The 15243-nt window shown below is 38.4% G+C and overlaps 1 protein-coding gene across 1 annotated transcript in view; it reads left to right on the top strand.

The window, feature by feature from the left end:
* Window positions 1–15243, top strand: part of TMPRSS15 (transmembrane serine protease 15) — a 156545-nt gene that overhangs the window by 107538 nt on the left and 33764 nt on the right. Inside the window, exon 18 of the mRNA XM_040227475.1 lies at window positions 1402–1534. Within this exon, the coding sequence (XP_040083409.1) occupies window positions 1402–1534 (133 nt within the window). The remainder of the gene's footprint in view (window positions 1–1401; window positions 1535–15243) is intronic.

Genomic DNA, 15243 nt, shown 5'->3' with positions numbered 1-15243 from the left:
CTGCTGCTGCTGCTGCTGCTGCTGCTGCTGCTGCTGCTGCTGCTGCTAAGTCACTTCAGTCACGTCCGACTCTGTGCGACCCCAGAAATGGCAGCCCACCAGGCTCCCCTGTCCCCAGGATTCTCCAGGCAAGCCTACTGGAGTGGGTTGCCATTTGCTTCTCCAATGCATGAAAGTGAAAAGTGAAAAGTGAAGTCGCTCAGTCGTGTCCGACTCTTAGCGACCCCATGGACCGCAGCCCACCAGGCTCCTCCGTCCGTGGGATTTTCCAGGCAAGAGTACTGGAGTGGGGTGCCATCGCCTTCTCCAAGCTTTAGGCCTAGGACAATGCATTTTCAGGTAAAAAGCATAAAGCACCTCAGAAAGACAACAGTGCATGCCAGCCACTCTAGCCACCACTCTTACTCCTACACTGTGTACATTGCCTATACACAGAGGTCCCCTCATGCTCATTTATAACTGACTTTCTTAGACTTGTCCTTGCATTCTTGATTCTTCAGTATCTAATTCTCCTCCTGCCTTGAGTCTCCTGCCCATCCCCTCTCCAGCTCTCTGTTATATCCGGAATAATGACTACTTTTACTCTGTCCTACTTTTATTTCAAAAAAAAAAAAAAACACAAAAAATAGTAAAAGCTATTTATGATGTGCATGTACTGTAACGGGGTGCTGTAAAATGATCTTAACATAATTGGAATTAATTCTGTTTCACTGAAAACTGAGGCTTGGAGGAGTTAAGTAGTTGCTAAAGATCACACATCTAGTAAGGCTTAGGGCTACGTTTTCAACCCAAGTCTGTCTAAATCCACAGGCAATGCCTTTATTCTTTTTATCATCAGAAAAAAAATGGTAAACAGTAACAAACACAGAATTGGCATGTGCGGGTAAAACTACGATGGGTGATATTTTATCTGTTTGATAAACTAACTCTCTTGGCCCAGTCTCCCGCTTAGCCTCTAATTGTCTTAATGCTCTGTCCAAAATGGTTGTAAATTGAAGGGGGGATGACAGAAACCAAACAGCAGAAAAATAAGGTCAAAGAAAATACCTTCTGGAGAGAGAAGTAAGAAAAAAAATGTTTAAAGTTGTTCTTGAATTTGTTTTCCTTCTTTTGGTAACTATGCTTATAAGATAAGCTCTTCAAATAGCTTTATTTTTTGTTTATGTGCTGTACTGATAGGCAATGAACTTACATATCTCTGCCAGTTCCATCTTTATAATCACATGAAAAAGCAAAATTCATACTACAAACATCGTTTTCAACTTAAGACTTACAGCATGTTCTTAAATCATACACTATCAATCTCTAAATGTTAAGAACATTACATGTTTAGCTTAAGAGTCCAACATTTGCTTATTGGCTTGGGTCACAGTGACCCTGAGTATGATCTCATCTGTTTAGTGCGTCTCTTCAATGGCACGACAGACCGCAGTGGTTTGGTGCAGTTCAGGATCCAAAGCATATGGCATGTAGCCTGTGCCGAGAACTGGACAACCCAGATCTCAGATGATGTGTGTCAGCTGCTGGGACTAGGGTAAGTAATTCCACTCAGCTCTCAAATTATTCTCAAGCTATTTTATGGGTTTCAAATTGGGTTTATTAAGAAATTTAAATTTGTGGAAGTCATGAATGTAGAAAATGCATGTGCTCAAAAGGAAGAAAACGTAAATCTTGTTTAACCCCATTCTCAAAAAGACAACCACAGTTAATAATCTTTCAAGAAATATTACATAAATATGACTATACAGAAATAGTATATTATAAAATCATGCAAAATACCATATTATAAGCTGTTTTGTAACCTATTTACACACGAACATTTCTCATGTCATTAAATACTGTCTATAAATTGTCTTCTTTAAGAAAAGGAAATATTCCATTTTATGCTCTATTATAACGTATATAATTAATCACATGGGTAATGGAGAGAACATGCTTTTGCTGTGTCTTCCTGACCCATTCATGACAGTTCTTTTGGAAAATTTGAAGAAGTGTTATTGTCATGAGAAAGAAAATGTGCAGGATTGCAAGACTTAATTCAAGTAATAATTCCATATTAATGACTCTCAAAAAATTACTATCAGTTCAGTTCAGTCACTCAGTCGTGTCCAACTCTTTGCTACCCCATGGACTCCAGCACACCAGGCTTCCCTGTCCTTCACCATCACCTAGAGTTTGCTCAAACTCGTCCATTGAGTCGGTGGGGTGTTGGCTATGGGGCATAATGTTTTTTGATGAAAAAGCGACAAAACTCTGAAGTGGATAGTTGTATATCCTCACTTCAAGTAAAGCACTGGATAAGTGGCACTGACTCCAGATTCCTATTTTAACGTTGTTTTTAGTTAAATAGTGAGTCCATGTAGGTGAGGCCCTAGGAAGTTATTTGCTTCCACTCAGTTCAGTTCCCTTGACCAGTCATGTCTGACTCTTTGCGACCCCATGGACTGCAGCATGCCAGGCCTCCCTGTCTATCACCAACTCTCAGAGTTGTTGAAACTTGTGTCCATTGAGTCAGTGATGCCATCCAACCATCTCATCCTCTGTTGTACCCTTCTCCTCCTGCCTTCAATCTTTCCCAGCATCAGGGTCTTTTCCAGTGACTCAGTTCTTTGCATCAGGTGGCCAAAGTATTGGAGTTTCAGCTTCAGCATCAGTCCTTCCAAAGAATATTCAGGACTGATTTCCTTTATGATGGACTAGTTGGATCTCCTTACAGTCCAAGGGACTCTCAAGAGTCTTCTCCAACACCACAGTTCAAAAGCATCAATTCTTTGGTGCTCAGCTTTCTTTATAGTCCAACACTCACATCCATACATGACTATTGGAAAAACCATAGCTTTGACTAGATGGACCTTTGTTGGCAAAGTAATGTCTCTGCTTTTTAATATGCTGTCTAGGTTGGTCATAATTTTTCTTCCAAGTAGAAAGTGTCTTTTAATTTCATGGCTGTAATCACCATCTGCAGTGATTTAGGAGCCCAGAAAAATAAAGTCTCTCACTGTTTCCATTGTTTCCCCATCTATTTCCAATGAAGTGATGGGACCGGATGCCATAATCTTAGTTTTCTGAATGTTGAGTTTTAAGCCAACTTTTTCACTTTCCTCTTCCACTTTCATCAAGAGTCTCTTTAGTTCTTCTTTGCTTTCTGCCATAAGGGTGGTGTCATCTGCATATCTGAGGTTCTTGATACTTCTCCCAGCAATCTTGATTCCAGCTTGTACTTCATCCAGCCCAGCATTTCTCATGATGTACTCTGCATAACAGTTAAATAAGCAGGGTGACAATATACAGCCTTGACGCACTCCTTTTCCTATTTGGAACCAGTCTGTTGTCCCATGTCCAGTTCTAACTGTTGCTCTTTGACCTGCATACAGATTTCTCAGGAACCAGGTGAGGTGATCTGGTATTCCCATCTCTTTAAGAATTTTTCACAGTTGCTTCCACTACTCGATTTGATAGTCATGCTGAGGAGCTGTTTTATAGACTCAGGAACTTAGTATAGTTTAGGCTAAGGAGATTGGCTCCTTGACCTGGTGACCACAGCTGATGGACCTAAATGCCCTGGATGATTGGGCTTTGACTGTACAGGAGCTTGAGTTACAGTTTACTAAGTATCACTATATGATTGTCAACAAAGGTGTTCTTTCCCCTGTGGTGTGTGAACCTTAGTTAAACTGTCTCCTCAAAGAGACAATGTTGGCGTTAAGGTGAAGCCTTTAGAAAGATCAAAGATATCAAGATCTTCTTTGGCAAAAATATTTTTAATGCATTTGAATAAAATATGTTGAGTGATAGCATAAAGCTGACTCCAGTTGCATGCAAGAGCATATTGGAAAGGGAACATTTATCTTCATTATTTTTTCTAACAGTTGCTAATAGAAACACATTATTTTGATTACTCACAGTTTTGAAGTTTGTGCATTGGGAATGATAATGTGTCTTGTCTTTGGATAAATAAGACATAGTTTTTACTTTAAATGCTTATGTGGTGGAGACAGACACAGAAATAGAGAATCAAAATATATTGTGATAAATACAATGTCTTGTAGGAGAACCTCTACTCAATTTGGGCACGTCAGGGAAAGCTTTCTAGAAAGTGGCCTGAGCTGTATAGATGACGGCCAATTCCACATGACCATATACTATCTATTTACAAGTTTTTACCTCCAGCCAGATTTTACTCTCTAGTTCACTGACCTCATTTCTAATGGATCACAGTCACAATCACAGAGAGGGACAGAGAACTAGATTTTTTTTTTTTAGTGTGTGTAAAGCAAGTAGTACACCCCACTGCCTTCAATACAATGTTTTTCATGAGGTCAGGCACTCAGCTCTCTTCAGAAATGAGTCAGGTAATCTCTGCAAAGACTTTAATCTTTGGACCAGGACTTATTAACTAGTCTCCCTAGTGCTCTAGTAATTGAAAGAAAGTTACAGCCTTAATTTGTGTAGGTTGGTGCATGCTAATGGAAGAAAACTTAGTTTAAAATGATGTGTTTGGTATAGAGGAAAGTAGTTTAAGAGTCAATTTATTAAAAGGGCACTGTAGCCTATCAAGATTATTTACACAGTTAGGGTACAAAATGCAATTCCCCACAGATTCTAGTAAATTATATGAGGCAGATTTCATCAGCTTTCCTATTTTTAATGAAATATTTTCATTCCCCACTATTGATAGCTGCATAAGTAAAAAGAATTTTGAATAACATTTTCATGTCTCTGATCAAAGTATGAAAGAAAACATTTTAGACTGATGCAAGAATAAATGTTAAAGAAATATTGAGCAGTGATTTTTTAGAATATTTCCTAGGAAACCACACTACCCTGTTATTAACCCAATAAATGAACGATGCAGTTGATGTGCTCTGCTAAGGCATTAAAATCAAGAAGTCATCAGGTCTTTAAAGCTCTACAAAATTTAGGGAATGCTAACATTTTAAAAATAGAATTAGCTATATATATCCCCATGAGGAACTGATGTTAATTTTTAAATCCCATAGTAGTCTTGTGCTAGATACCTTCAGCTCAAATATCAAAAACATCTAATTGACCCTCTCATTCTGAAACCCGAAATAAGAAATAGAATTACTTCAATGTCCTCCCATTTCAGAGTTGTTTTGAAAATGTTGGGAGGCGAGTGGTAAATATTTTTTTTTAATTAACATTTCACATACCTAGAGCATAATAATTTAATTTCCTGTGTAAGTACTAGAACAAATTTGTATTCATAATTTAGCACTAAAAATAGGTTCATAGAAAATTGAAAGTAGAATCTGTGTTTCCTATTAGTTTAAGAAATTGGTAGACCAATAATGCTCCTGTTCTTGTACATATTTTCTGTCACTATCCCCAAATTTTCAACTATGAAGGCAAAGCCTTAACACACAAAAAAAAACCAAAGATTAAATATAGGAATTAGTAGAAAAAGTATAACTGCTACATCAAATTTAAATGAGTTTTTTATTTGCTAACTTTATGTAAAAAATAATATTTTCTGTTATTTTAAAATTTTAATTTATGAGTTCAACATGCAATAAAATTTTAATTTTATTCTTAACTATGTTCCTTGGGTGGAATGGTTGAGTCAGTGGGCTAGTTGGATAGGAAGGGCTGTGGGCAAAATGGTGAAAAAAAAATTTATTTTACTTGGTTTAACTGACCAAGCTAAAAAGCTAATCATTTGCCTGAATTGCAGTTTGTACCTCTGATTTTTTTTTCCTGTTTTAGAATGAGAAATACATTAATTAAAAATAAGCAAAGAGAAAATAATAGTAAACTATAATAATTTATAACTCCCTAAGATTAATCTGTAAAAGGCATATCATCTCACAAAGATGTAGAAAACACAGTGATAGATAATTACATCTGCTATGGGCAAGGGCATGAAAACAAGTTTACCACTGAAGTGTAATCCAAGAGCTGGATCAACAGTTCCCAAACCAGATGATACATTAAAATCACCCAATCATGTTCCCAGACATTCAGATTCAGGGTGGTCTAAGTCAGTGGTTCCCAGTGTTTCATTTTAAAATCAAATTAGTAGCTGAATCACTTTTCTTTATAGCAGAAATTAACAGAATTTTATAAATCAACTATACTTCCATAAAGTAAATTTTAAGAAAGACAAATATTATATGATATCACTTATATGTGAAAACTAAGAAGATGATACACATGATCATATTTACAAAACAGAAACAGATTCACAAACTCTGAAAAGCAACTTATGGTTCCCAAAGGGGAAAGGTTGAAGGGAGGGATAAAGCAGGAGTTTGGGATTAACATATATACACTACTATATGTAAAATAGGTAATCAACAAGGACATACTGTATAGCACAGGGAACTCTACTCAATATTCTGTAATAACCTTCATGGCAAAAGTATCTGAAAGAGAAGGAGAATATGTATAAAACTGAATCACTTTGCTGTACACCTGAAACTAACACAGCATTGCACATCAACTAATCAAATATACCTCACTATAAAATAATAATTAAAATAAACAATAAGATAAAAAAGAATTAGCAGCATCTGGGATGCATGTATACAAATTTACATTCTGGAGCCCCACCTCAGACCCACCCATCAGAAAGTCTAGAACAGAGACCAACAGTTTGCATTTGAATAAGCCCTTAAGGTGATTCTGATGCACTGTATAGTTTGAGAATCACTATCAAAGTGTGGTTGTCCTTAACCTTCTTCTATGTGTCATGGACATTTCTGGCAGTCTGGTGGAACTTACCAACCTCTTCTTAGGTGCATGTTTTTAAGTTGCACAAGAGTAAAATACACATAATTTTGAAGGAAATTCATTTCATTGGAAAAGCTATCAAAGTGTTAAAAATATAGTATGGTATTATATATTTCTTTTTTAAGAGAGTAAATAAGATATGCTGGTGATTCTAATGATTGCTGTGCTATCATAAGTGATATTTTTAGAAGAATGCACTAAGATCTGAAGATATGTATAATCTGTCTTGGTGACAAAATTATTGGTGCTGCTAATAATATTGTGGTTAGTCATCTACATTTGTAGCAGAAATAAAGACTGTGTTTCAATTACAAGTTAGTAAAAATAAAGATATCATTATTTCTCCTCCAACTATAAACTGGCTACATGTTACCATGAATTGCTAGGGGCTCCATAGAACTCAGGCTGGAATTTTGGCTAGAGTAAGAGCCAGAGGTCTTGGTTCTTTCAAGAACACTGGATGATTCTCCTGCTACAGGAAAGTAGAACTGTCATATCAAAAGAACCCAAGAAACCTTGTATATTTGTTTCAGTAGAAAACATAGAAATTATACAAAACATCTCTGAAGTCTGGCAGTTTGATTTCATCTGGTATTAAAAACAAAGTTCAGTTCAGTTCAGTTCAGTCGCTCAGTCGTGTCCGACTCTTTGTGACCCCATGAATCGCAGCACGCCAGGCCTCCCTGTCCATCAAACTAATTAAACATTTTTTCTCCTACTAAGAACATGTGTGCCAAGTTGTGTCTGACTCTTTGCGACCCTTGTGGACTGTAGCCTGCCAGGCTCCTCTGTCCATGGAATTCTCCAGGCAAATATTCTGTTGTGGGCTGCTGTGTCCTCCTCCAGGGGATCTTCCCGACACAGTGATCAAACCCTCCTCTCTCACTTCTCACGCGTTGACAAGTGTGCTCTTTACCACTAGCACCACCTCGGCAGCCCAACGTGAAGGCTTAGCTTCCCTATGTGCAGGTCAACTCTGGCTTAATCCAGGGGCTTCCTCAGCTTTTCATTCTGACGCTAGCCTCTTTTAACTTCTCTGAAAAACTTTTTCGCTCAGTCTAGATCAAAACAAAATTAGAGTTTTAAAAGACCACTATAAGTAGGACATCATTAAAATGGTATATTTTTTTTAGAAAAAAGAAAAAAAAATCAAGGCTAAGATTTCAACAAACACAGGTTGGTATTATTGCTTGCTTGTGAAAAGTTCATTCCTGATGTATTTATTTGAAAGCATATTATTGGAAAATAAAGGATTCTTTTATAAGAAATCACATTTTTATTAATTCAATTTAGGGAGTAAACTCTTTGTTGTCTTTAACTTTTATTTTGACTTAAATTGAATGGGTATTTTGCAACCCAGAGAAATGTATGGGGCAAAGAAATTACTGAGAATATAATTATACACATAAAGAGATAAAATTTCTTCTGGTCAATTGTGCATCATCTACCAATAAATTTTCTGCAACTTAGTTGTCTAGTCTACAAAAGCCTGTTGCAGAGTTGGGGTTTTTTCATTTGGTTTTTGTTGCTGTTTCTGCTTTTTTAATCAAAAGCTTTTTTTCTTCACTTAAAGATTGTTACATAAAAATAACAAATATTATAGTTTTCCCCAAACCAAAATATCTTTCACCATTCCCTTAAATCCTGATGTTGCGGAGAGGGAGGGAGGCGTCTATATTCTAAAATAGAAACAGATAAGAGCAGGAGAACACTATCATTCCCTGAAAGAGTAACAAAAGTTTTCTTGTTCATTCTGTTGTTGTTGTTTAGTCAGCTGTTAATTCGTGTCCAACTCTTTTGCGACGCCATGGACTGTAGCCCACCAAAGCGTCTCTGTCCATGGGATTTCTCAGGCAAAAATACTGGCCTGGGATGCCATTTCCTTCTCCAAGGATCTTCTCTACCAGGGATGGAGCCTGCGTTTCCTGCACTGGCATGCGGGTTCTTTGCCACTTGGCCACCAGGGAAGCTCCTTGTTCATTTAGCCTCCCTCCTAAAAATTATTTCCAACTGATCAAACAGTAAACAACGTGGTATATTTTTTGAGGTCGAGGACAATTTTGGATTAAATTGATGAAATCAAATGGGTTAATATACTCTTTTCTCCTTTCCTTTAATTACACCTTCCTCTTTCTCTTACTTACTTTCTTCCTTATTTTTTTTTTTTTTGCTTTCGTCCTCACTTCCTTATTCCCCTCAACTTTTCATCTTTATTTCCTTCCATTCTCTCTTCTTTTCTTTACAGTCTTATATTTTCAAAAGAAACTGTGTTGATTTATAACAGAGTATAAGTGGTAAACTTAATACACTAGAAAAGTAAATAAGGTCTAAGAAAGAAGGAACCAAATCGATACAATATACAGGGTCAACACAATTCCTAATACATGTGTTTTAGACTTCCTGGAAATCCATGCCAAAAAGAAAACATTAAAAACAGCATATCTTTAATTATGAGATAAGCTGAATAATACCAGTTCCATAGGAGGAGAAGGGGATGGCACCTCACTCCAGCACTCTTGCCTGGAAAATCCCATGGGCAGAGAAGCCTGGTGGGCTGCAGTCCATGGGGTCGCTAAGAGGCAGACACGACTGAGCGACTTCACTTTCACTTTTCACTTTCATGCATTGGAGAAGGAAATGGCAACCCACTCCAGTGTTCTTGCCTGGAGAATCCCAGGGATGAGGGAGCCTGGTGGGCTGCTGTCTACGGGGCCGCACAGAGTCGGACATGCCTGAAGCGACTTAGCAGCAACAGTAGTTCCATAGGAAGGCAGATTTCTTCTGAACCCTCAATTCTAAAGGAAATTTTGCATGTATGACCTGAAAATGTAGTAAGGCATTAAAAAGCATGCACTAGTGTTGGACTTTATTTTGGGGGGCTCCAAAATCACTGCAGGTAGTGACTGCAGCCATGAAATTAAAAGATGCTTACTCCTTGGAAGGAAAGTTATGACCAACCTAGACAGCATATTAAAAAGCAGAGACATTACTTTGCCAACTAAGGTCCATCTAGTCGAGGCTAAGGTTTTTCCAGTAATCATGTATGGATGTGAGAGTTGGACTGTGAAGAAAGCTGAGTGCAGAAGAATTGATGCTTTTGAACTGTGGTTTTGGAGAAGACTCTTGAGAGTCCCTTGGACTGCAAGGAGATCCAACCAGTCCATTCTGAAGGAGATCAACCCTGGGATTTCTTTGGAGGGAACAGTGCTAAAGCTGAAACTCCAGTACTTTGGCCACCTCATGCGAAGAGTTGACTCATTGGAAAAGACTCTGATGCTGGGAGGGATTGGGGGCAGGAGGAGAAGGGGACGACAGAGGATGAGATGGCTGGATGGCATCTTCGACTCGATGGACGTGAGTTTGAGTAAACTCCAGGAGTTGGTGATGGACAGGGAGGCCTGGCGTGCTGCAATTCATGGGGTCACAAAGAGTCGGACACGTCTGAGCAACTCAACTGAACTGAACTGAACTGAAAAAAATTTTATAGTAAACATGGAGGTGTATATCGTATACCTCTTGCTGCTGCTAAGTTGCTTCAGTCGTGTCTGACTCTGTGCGACCCCATAGACGGCAGCCCACCAGGCTCTCCCACCCGTGGGATTCTCCAGGCAAGAATACTGGAGTGGGGTGCCATTGCCTTCTCCACTATACCTCTTATTCAGAGATAAATAAACTGCAATGACTGAGAAAACAGTGTTACAACTGAATCAAGAATATACTACAAGGGACTAAGATCATTTTATCCAAGGTGCTGTCCACAGAGATCCTATCTCCCACGATCAAAGTATCACTTTTCTCAGCCATGTTTTTGGTGTTTAATAGGAGATACCAGGAGTTTGTCTCCTTGCAAATACCATTAATATGGTAGAAAGTGGCTACCAGACTGACCCTATCAATTTCTCCTTGGTTCTTAGTACAGTAGCTTGTACAAAGGGGTAAATTGATCAGGGGAAGAAAATTCTTTCTATTGGCATTTTTTTTTTCTTTTTGTGTCTCATGAAATTTTGAGTTGAGATCAGAAAATCTAAAATTAATTAAGCTTACTTGTTTTCTAAGAGCTAACATATGGCTGGGTAAGTGCTAGGTGAGTTGTTATAAATGTGTTAAATGAATAAGCTATTTTAGTTACATGTGTCCAGTTCAGTCATGGTGCTTATGGAATTGCCCACGAGTCCTCACTCTCCGAGTTGGATGCTTTGCCATCCATTGCCTCAAATTTCCTTTCATTCATCTTTCCCCTGCCTATTAAAATGCTCTCTCCTACCTTCTGTCCTGCCAAATCCATCCCCCTCTTTCCCTCCAATCGAAAGGGAAGGCCCATTCTTCTCCTAAACCATTTTCAGACTAATCCCATCTGGTTCCATTCACTACTTAAACCTTTTGGGGTGTGAAATGAGCTACAGTGCCTGACTGCAGCATTTGCAACATTTGTTATTATTCTTTGCAGCTTTAGTGAGTCCGAAAGCTTAAAACATCCCTACCTAAGCTCCAGCTTCAGGGAGGAATTCTTATCACAGCATACATAGTCTAAGGAGGGAGACGAAAGAGAGGAAACCTACAAGGGACCTGAAAAGAGGAGCAGAAGATTTAATACTGTGCAAGACGCCTGGGGATAGGCTTCTTTTTCTCACTAGAATTCATCTCTGAGTGTATTTTTATACTCCATATATGACCTCAAAAATAATAATGGTGGGTTGCATTTATATGCTTCTTTTCTCACAGAGAATAAGGTTCCCCTGAAGCCAGAGGAGCCCTTTGAGGGTGCACAACGTATAAAAATGGTAATAAAGTCTTAGAAATAGGCAGTCAGGAGGCATTACCATGTCATCAAGGTGATGCTATATGGATGCATTTTTATGTGGCACCAAACTGCAGATTTCAAACAGTTAGGCAAATATGCACAGAGTTATCTAAATCTGCAGAGCTGGGACCTTTTCAGAATTTAAAAAAAAAAATGCAAACTCCAGTTGTAATCTTGACAGAATGCCTCTCTAAAAATGAACTAGTTTTCTTGCAAAAAGGAAACTGAGTCGGGGAGTGCCTCAGTTACATGCTTTAATTAAAGAACTGAATATAATATATTCTCAACAGTTCAATTTCTCAGTTCTGAGACTTTGTTTCCAAGAACTAAATAGTGACTTAACATATGGTTGCCAATCTTTTATTTTGCCAAGAATATTTTAAATGTATCCTCATCATCTCCATCATTTTCTAAAATAAGAAATAGTTTATCATAAACTTCCTCTGCTGCTTATATTTTGTTTATTGTGAATACCAATTGAAAGACATCGTGTTTGGTTTGTAAAAGGTGAGTTCAGCTTGGCAGGGTTTGAAATGCTGGTACTCTCTCTCAAATTAAATTCTAACTGTTAATATCCAGCACTGATGCCTGGAAATGTTTGTATGAACCAATGGGCTCTATACACCACCCTTAGGTTGCTGATATCAATATTTACAATAAAAATTAATTATGTGAGTACTTTAGAAGCTTTTCCCAAAGAATATTTTACCCAGTTGTTCTGAGTAACCCAAAACAACATACGTGCACCATTAACTGCAGTTTTTTTCTCATATAAGGTTTGAGTTTGCAAATTTAGAACACAAGCTTAGAATACAAGCTTTATGTGTGTCATTTTGTCCACATACATACACAATCAATCTATTTTTCTCAGCCAGCTAGTGAAAACATAACTATGAAATGGTACTTGAGAATCCCAGGTAGAACATTCAGCATTTACTAAATATTCTTTGTCCTTAAAGCTTTGCCTCTAGTCTTCCTTTTTTCTAGGATAGGCTTGTGTTAAAAATGTAACTGAAAATCCCACCACAGTGCAGTGCAGTGGTAGGTGTGTGATGAACAGATATTAGATTAAACACTGATTTATAAATAATTTTCAATTTTTTTTCAATTTCATTTTGCTTAGACTTTGCTTTGAATTTCCACAAAAATTAATACATCTCCTCAGGATCTATCTTTAAAAGACAATTAAGCAATAGACTAAAAGCAGCCAGAGACAAAGGAAGCCTTAATGTGTATTTTTAATGAATAACTCTTCTGAATGTTCCCCCATGTAGTCACAAGTGCTGTCAAATGACAAAATTAAACCAATTCAATAACAAGTTGATGTCCTTTATTCAAGGGGAAGGACTTCCCCCAGTGGCTCAGTGATAAAGAATCCACCTGCATTGCAAGAGATACAGGAGATGAGGTTCCATCCCTGGGTCAGGAAGATCCTCTGGAGAAGGAAATGGCAACCCACTCCAGTATTCTTGCCTGGAGAATCCCATGGACAGAGGAGCCTGGCAGGCTACAGTCCATGGGGTTTCAAAGAGGCAGACATGACTGAGCACACACAGACACATGCATTCAAGAAAAATAGCCCATCGATTGGAGGGGACAATGCCTCACAGACAGTGTAGCACCATCACTGAGGGATTTGGGGCAAGAGTGAGTTGAATGTTAGAAGGGGCAAGGGAGAAACAGGGTACCACTGCTAAAAGGCCAAGGATTTCCTTATAGGCTTACAGGCTACCAGGTCCTATTTTCTAGGGTAAGGTGAGCCAGCTAAGGCAGAAGGTGAAGAAGAACTAAAGAGCCTCTTGGTGAAAGTGAAAGAGGAGAGTGAAAACATTGGCTTAAAGCTCAACATTCAGAAAACTAAGATCATGGCATCTGGTCCCATCACTTCATGGGAAATAGATGGGAAAACAGTGGAAACGGTGGCTGACTTTATTTTGGGGGGTCTCCAAAATCACTGTAGATGGTGATTGCAGCCATGAAATTAAAAGACGCTTACTCCTTGAAAGGAAAGTTATGACTAACCTAGACAGCATATTAAAAAGCAGAGACATCACTTTGCCAACAAAGGCCCATCTATGCAAGGCTATGATTTTTCCTGTGGTCATGTGTGGATGTGAGAGTTGTACTATAAAGAAAGCTGAGCACCAAAGAATTGATGCTTTTGAACTGTGGTGTTGGAGAAGACTCTTGAAAATCCCTTGGACTGCAAGGAGATCCAACCAGTCAATCCTAAAGGAGATCAGTCCTCAGTATTCATTGGAAGGACTGAGTTGAAGCTGAAACTCCAATACTTTGGCCACCTGATGCAAAGAGCTAACTCATTTGAAAAGACTCTGATGCTGGGAAAGATTGAAGGCAGGAAGAGAAGGGGATGAGAGAGGATGAGATGGTTGGATGGCATCACCGACTCAATGGACATAAGTTGATTAAACTCCGGGAGCTGATGAAGGACAGGGAGGCTTGGTGTGCTGCAGTCCATGGGGTCGCAAAAGGTCAGACATGACTGAGAAACTGAGCTGAGCCAGCTAAACCTGAGTTGGAGGATTATGACTGATGTTACATTTTCTTGACAGTGAAGCACTTCCTGTAAGTGCAGGTTGACTTACATTTAGATTTGTGACATGGACCAGGCCCCTGGGTGATATTCATTTTGTGGATCCTGATTTATGAGTTAATTTATCAGTGCCTTAAACAGATTGCTTAGGTCCATCCATTTTGTCACAATTAGCAAAATTTTATTCTTTTGTATCCATTCCTCTGTTGATGGCCAAATAGATTGCTTCCATATTTTGGTTAGTATAAATAATACTGCTGTGAACACTGAGATGCATATATCTTCTTAAGTGAGTGTTTTCCTTTTCTTTGGATATCTTTATTCCTGTTTTCTTTTCTGAGCTATAACAACTATATAAGTCTTTAAAAAATATAATTATTCTTCCCACATGGAATGAATATATTAAAGTTTAGCAATAATAGTAGTAAGACTCATTTTCCCTTTGGTAAATCCAATTTAGATTTTATTAAAGGACTGGTCATTGATTTGTGTGCTTCAGTTACTTTCATCTGTTTATAAAATGAAAGTGCAAGTGCTAAATTCTGGGACATCACAGAGGAGTTTCATTGTTCCAGCTTTCTGTTCAGTGGATGAAAGCTACTAGACACTTTCAGTGTCTTTAAGGTATTGTCTGACCTGAAAGAGGGAGGAAACACCCTCTCCTTATTTCTTTTCCTCTTACTGATCATAATAGCCATGAGTCTTCCTTGGAAACTCCTCTGTGTACAGAGTTAGGAAATGTTCAGCATTGACTATCGTCTGGGGAAGACACTGGACCGTCTTTTAAAGAGGCAGTGGGCGGGTCCATAATAATATTCCAAAAGATAGGAACCACATCATCTCCCTGCCAGCCAGGAGACAGCAGGCACCAGGATGTCTCTAGCCTAAAGGCATAGTTTATATGAAAATTGAAATCTAGAATAAATAAAAGGCAGGAAAAATATTAAAAACTCAGAAGTTAAAGTTTCCAGCCTAAGCCTAGGGAAGAGTGGATAATTAAAACAAATCTTCCATGAAGGCTCACAGTTGACAGAATGGCTATAATAGGCTTTCAAGGACAAGAAAGGCCAGTAACTTAATGTCTTTTGTCGCATAAAGTTGTGTAGCCTATTCTGGATTGCTGGTTGACACTCAG

Source organism: Oryx dammah, unplaced genomic scaffold (assembly GCF_014754425.2).
Source record: "Oryx dammah isolate SB20612 unplaced genomic scaffold, SCBI_Odam_1.1 HiC_scaffold_2, whole genome shotgun sequence".
Taxonomy (NCBI): Eukaryota; Metazoa; Chordata; class Mammalia; order Artiodactyla; family Bovidae; genus Oryx; species Oryx dammah.
This window is presented reverse-complemented; position numbering and strand designations above follow the sequence as displayed.